Source organism: Sinocyclocheilus anshuiensis, unplaced genomic scaffold, assembly GCF_001515605.1.
Source record: "Sinocyclocheilus anshuiensis isolate Anshui unplaced genomic scaffold, SAMN03320099.WGS_v1.1 scaffold1082, whole genome shotgun sequence".
Taxonomy (NCBI): Eukaryota; Metazoa; Chordata; class Actinopteri; order Cypriniformes; family Cyprinidae; genus Sinocyclocheilus; species Sinocyclocheilus anshuiensis.
Window position 1 is genome coordinate 334,126 of NW_015542379.1, and position 6,151 is coordinate 340,276.

Below are 6,151 nucleotides of genomic sequence, written 5' to 3' on the forward strand. Positions count from 1 at the left end.
GAACCTGCAATGTGACACCAATAACATTTGTCTCTTTGGAGATCTTGAAATGACCGTATATGCATGTAAAGAGGTTTCCGATGATAAGAGGAGCATTAGATAACATTGATGTTTAGCAGGAGCGTTTGCAGTGTGAGAGTCTTCAGGGATGGGTTCCTGGAAAGATAAAGGTCATGCTTTGATTCCCTCAGTGTGTGACCGTAAATCATCAGAGCTCATTAGACCGACCACACACACACACACACACACACACACACAGACACACACACTCTCTTACACACACACACCTGGAGAGGAAGCGTGTTTGCGTGGTGGGTGGGTGGCAGCATGTGTTTGTGTGTGTGTGTGTGTGTGTGTGTGTGTGAATGCCGGGTTTCCGTTTGACCTTTGATCCCTGAACTGTTGCAGACGTGATGGGTGAAAGGGCACCAGCTCCTCGGCTGGATTCAGTTCTGCTGGAAGCTGTAATTATCCTTACGATCTAATTTCTCCAGACCGCAGTAACGTGTGAAGAGTGTGTAAGCCTGAGTTCAGAACACACACTCCTGCTCTACAGGCTGCTGGCTAGCCGTTATTTAAGCCTCTCTGACCTTAAGCTATGGAAATGCCATGTTGATGCTTTTTTGAGAGTTTTCATGGTGTTTTCCAACTCATTAGGTTGGAAAAGGTCTTTATAGCTGCAAATGCGTGTTTTGTGCAGTGCATTAAGAGACGTAATGCACTGAAATGGCTTTTCACCTAAATTATTTCATATTTAATTTAATAATCAATTTAATAATCAAATTTGTTTAATAGTCAACACTCATAGAAACTTGTACAAACATTTAAATTGCACTGTATATATGATGCATTAAATAATGCATTAAATAATAAAGGCAAGTAAAATATAATGCATATGTAATATAGTGCATATACTGATTAAAATGCTCCTCTATAGAGTTTTTTTTTTCTAGCTGACCATGGAGTTTATGGTTATTGAATGTCTTTCATGAGGTAAATGTAACATTATTGATCACAGGCTGAAACACTTATTGATCGATTACATTATTCATCATTCATTCCAGTAAGTTGTTCTGTGTCTTCTGATGTTCATTCATGTTTATTTGCTCTGTAACTAGTACTAAAGAGGAAGAGATGATTGGTTCACCATAGCCATCTGTCACCACACTTTAAAGAGTCACAAAAATACATTTAGTGTTTGAATTTCATTAAAAAATATATTATTTGAAAGCTGATACTTTGTTTGATATCAAATGTAACAGCTGAATGCCAACAATGACGATTTTTGATTGTGGACGATAAAAATGTCTCCACGATCTGCTTTTGAAGAAATATCGCAGTATCTTGCTACGGAGCATATTCTGTCAGTAACAGTTCTGACGCTTCATCTCAATATTCTGTACAATGCAACATACATTCACATCAGTGTTAACTCAGTGGTAGACAGTGTTGGGGAAAGTTACTTTTAAAAGTAATGCATTACAATGTTGCGTTGCTCCCTAAAAAGTAACTAATTATGTTACTTAGTTACTTTTTATGGAACTGTTTGGTTTTCCACATTCTTCAATATAGCATTTATGTTCAGCAGAATAAGAAACTCATTCAGATTTAAAACAACTTTTGAGTGAGTAAATGATGGTATAAAAATAAATTTTGGGGCAAACTATTCCTTTAATATTAATAAAACAGCAAAACACAAAGAGAAAAATCACTCACTACTCGACTGAATAACTTTAATACAGTTGCTTTAAAAGGAATCAATCTATATTGTGTTTTATTTTTATATTTGTTCATTCAATTTCTTGAATGCTCCTGTTAAATATACCTATTGTACCTGAAAATAAAGCACTGTTTGTTTTATTTGTATATTATGTGAATCTTTGGTCTTGTTTTTTAATAACAAAGATAAAATAATGACAAAGATTTTTATCTTCACCCACTTTAGCCTAAATATCCGCCATTCTTTTTTTGTATTTTATATTTTGTTACCTTGAAAGGCTTTGTCTTTATAATAGGCACATTAGTTTGGTATAACCAACATGACAAAGAATCCTGATAAAACTGTGATATTTCTAAAAAAACAATGGTGATGTGATTTTCGTCCACCCCTAGCTGAATGTGATTATTGGATGGCAGGTGCTCTAAATAATGTTTGTGTATAAAAATGATTGATCTTGAGATTTAAGAATCCATATTTAAATGTTTAATTGTTTTAAAAATGGGAAATCTAGCACGACATGACACTGAGTGCATGAAATAGTCAAAACATACCATTGGAGAAACACGAATGAAAACGCCATTGTTTCAGTCCTCTAATTTTCGTTTGAAACTGAAAATTTGAATTTGATTGCCGAAATGTCATTGCATCACTAGTTAAGAGTACAATGTAACGATCCAGGCTTCTGCAGACACGACTCATATGAAGATCTCTCTCTTTCTCTAGTCTCTTCACTTTTCTCCATTTTTCCGCAAGAGCTCCCCTGAGCAGAGAGGCAATTATGCAGCGCTGTGGTGTTATATTTCATTCCATGAGCGTCTCTGCATTATAACATACCATTAGCACGCCTGCTAACAGCTTCATGCCACCCCAGAGAAACCAGAGAGAGATGCTTGCGCTTTTAGAGAGAGCGCTGTCTGTTGATCAGAGGTGACACATGATTTCTGTATTTTGTAGTGAAGGGTGACAGTTGTCTGCAGTCCAGTTTCCAGTGACCCCTGGAGGTCAAGCACAGAGCTACACTCCTGAAAGTGTGTTTGTTGCTCTACATCTTTAATCAGCCAACTTTGAGTCTGGAGGCTGGCCGGTGTTCATTAAACAAATTGCAACAACTAATCAAAATTGATAGTAATCAAAAGTGAATTTGATGAATTAATCGCTGCACACTGTGCATGCACATAAAAGATCTACCTGCACTTCAGAGGAGTAAATAACACATTTCTAAGGACCAATGTGTCTGAAATATAGCTGAGGACACGCAGCAAGCTTCTGTGGGAAAAGTGCATGACCCAAGTTGTCCTAAACATGAGAAAGCTTCATATTAAGCTATTGTGCTGTGCATGTGCTGTTTAATGCATTAGAGAAATTTTTCCCTCAGCCCGAGTTGTATGGGTTTTTCTTTGTGCAAATGTTCAAAAGGCATGCTTTGCATAAAGGCTCGTCATGGCACTCCTTCAACTTCACTAAAGAGCACAACAGAACAGGAGTGCGATAATTCTGACTTTGCAATGTTAAATATGCAATTTGTTTGGATTGGATGCATTCTTCAGTTTGCACACTTTTTTTATGAAATACTGTAAATAAAATCTGACTTTTTAAATCCAATTAATCGATCGATCAATCAGTTAATCAAAGACACAATTGACAGATGAATCGATTTATCAAAAGAATTGTTAGTTGCAGCCCTAAAACAGTCATTTTACGCTGAAACATGCAGTCTTTTTTCAGGCTACAGGCACCGTGGTTTATTCCAGTGTTGCTGGAAAAACACAGTCTGAGCTCTGGTTTGGTTTCTTCTGAGCACTGCAGGTCTGACCATTAAACTCTGCATGTCTTGGGCTTGTTTTTGTTCGTTTCACTGAAGCTTTTAAGCACTTAACACTTAAACTTTGGAAAAAGAAATTTAGGATTTTGACTTAAAATGTCAAGTCTGTGTTGATCAGTTCAGTTGCTGAAATTGTTTCCTATTCTAGCTTTCAAATAAACCTGGCATTGTTGGCTCTGTGACGAATTACTTGTGTTCCTTTATCGTAGGTCGCTTTGTATAAAAGTGCCTGCCAAATGCATAAATGTGAGCCTGCAGCACAAAAGTAGTCTTAAGCAGCACAGGTATATTTGTAACCCTGGAGCACAAAAGCAGTCTTAAGTCGCTGGGGTATATTTGTAGCAATAGCCAACAAAACATTGTATGGGTCAAAATTATCAATTTTTCTTGCCAAAAATCATTAGGATATTAAGTAAAGATCATGTTCCATGAAGATATTTTGTAAATTTCCTACCGTAAATATATAAAAATTTAATTATTGTTTAGTAATATGCATTGCTAAGAACTTAATTTGAACAACTTTAAAGATGATTTTCTCAATATTCAGATTTTTTTGCACCCTCAGATTCCAGATTTTCAAATAGTTGCTTCTCGACCAAATATTGTCCTATCCTAACAAACCATACATCAATGGAAAGATTATTTATTCAGCTTTCAGATGATGTATACATCTCAATTTAAAAAAAATGACCCTTATGACTGGTTTTGTGCTCCAGGGTCACAAATGTGAAAAGCATGCTGAAACTAGCACAGACTGTTGATATTTTGTCTCTTCGTTTGGCAGAAATCCGAGGCGGTCACGCTCCTAAAGACGGTCCGGTCCGGCAGCTTCCTCTATACGACACACCGTACGAGCCGGAGGAGAACGGAGGAGATCCAGACGGAGACTTGTGTTCCCGCGAGAGCAGATTACCGCAGGACGACGAGAGGCCGCCGGAGGAGTACGACCAGCCCTGGGAGTGGAAGAAAGACCGCATATCCAAAGCCTTCGCAGGTTCGGCCCGCTTCATTATCGTCTTTCCTGAAGTGATTCATAATACTGAACAGTCAGAAATATTACAAGACCTGTGCCCAGTTCTGTGGGTGATGTTGGGGAGTTACTAACTAAACTCGTGATGCTACTAACGTAGTTGCTCAGCTGTCTCTGAAACATTAGCTTTTCCACTTTTTTCCAATGTTGTAGAACTTCATTGTAGTGAATTGGTTCATTTAGAAGATTCATATAAATAAACTGGTTAAAAATGATTCATGCAATGGTTCATTCGAACCCCTGCATGGCATTTTGTAGCAAAATATTTAGTGAAATACTGTAGTTTTCAACTCGGGCGATGGTCATGCTACACTTCCAGTCATATGCATGCACATGCAGGAGGACGGAAACACAAGCTTGTGTGAAATGATGAACTCTGACCTATGGATTTGTATCTGATTGACCAGTAGAAGACCTTAAAATTGAATAAAAAAATCAAGCAAACTTTAAATCTGCAGTATTGCATTGCAAAGTGGAATAGATTGCATATTTGTGTATTTTGTTTGCATAATGCTTTTAATAAGAGGCCACAGAGTACGACATCATATTACGACCATTGCAGAGTTTGTAGAAATGATGCATGCTCAAAGTCTAGTGTGACTGCGGCATCATTTATATAAATCAGGGCTTTTTCTCTTTGCTGTTTATTGAATGCGTTTGGTGAAAGTTGTTTTTTGTGTCTTGGCTGTAGTTTCTCACTGGTGGAGGTCTCACTCTTTACTGAATGGCTGGAGCGTAAATTCTCAAACATTTTCATTGCAAATCAATGTGAATGTGTAAACAGGCTCATTTTAATATCTCAGCCGTTGCCGTATCCGTCTGTTGCTGGGAATGCTGGGAGATTTTCTCCTTACGGTATCTCTTCCTCTCTCTCTCTGAATGCTTTGTTCCTCAGTCGAGGCTTCAGGAACGGCTCATTTCAGTTCCTTTTCAAGTGATCATTCACCCAGAAAGGAACATTCTGTCATCATTTACTCACCCTCAGGTCTGTATGAATTTCTTTAAGTTGATTCACACAAAAGAAGATATTTTGAAGAACGTTGGTAACCAAACAGCTGCTGGTAGCCATTGACTTCCATAATATGGGAAAAAAAAAAATACTATGGAAGTCAATGGCTACTGTCAGCTGTTTGGTTACCAACGTTCTTCAAAATATCTTCTTTTGTGTTCAGCAGAAGAAAGAAACTCACACAGGTTTGGAACAACATGAGGGTGAGTAAATGATGACAGAATGATCATTTCCGGGTGACTGCAGTCGGACGTGTGTGTGAGAGTGTGACGCTCGTCTGTGGACGGATCTGGAGGTGTGTGTGTGTCCATCAGGTGTGGTGATTGTGTGTCAAGTTTGGCTCAGGGACTCGTGACTAACTCAGGTATAACTAAACATGGCTGTTCAACTGAGTTATTTGGGTTTTTTGACAAATAAAATCTCCAGAAGATATATTTTTGTGCATCAGTTCTTGAAAGGTGTTCCTTTCCTTTTCCTTTTTTTTTTGTCCCGTGTGTGTGTGTGTGAGTGTGTGTGTGTGTGTCTCTCTCTCTCTCTCTCTCTGTGTGTGTGTCTCTCTCTCTCTCTCTC

The 6,151-nt window shown here is 38.0% G+C and overlaps 1 protein-coding gene across 3 annotated transcripts in view; it reads left to right on the forward strand.

Annotated features, from left to right (window-relative positions):
• Window positions 1–6,151, forward strand: part of LOC107692470 (SH2 domain-containing adapter protein F-like) — a 113,924-nt gene that overhangs the window by 62,986 nt on the left and 44,787 nt on the right. For all 3 annotated transcript variants that reach the window (XM_016491527.1, XM_016491526.1, XM_016491528.1), the window contains exon 3: window positions 4,327–4,536. In XM_016491527.1, coding sequence (XP_016347013.1) covers window positions 4,327–4,536 — 210 coding nt within the window. The remainder of the gene's footprint in view (window positions 1–4,326; window positions 4,537–6,151) is intronic.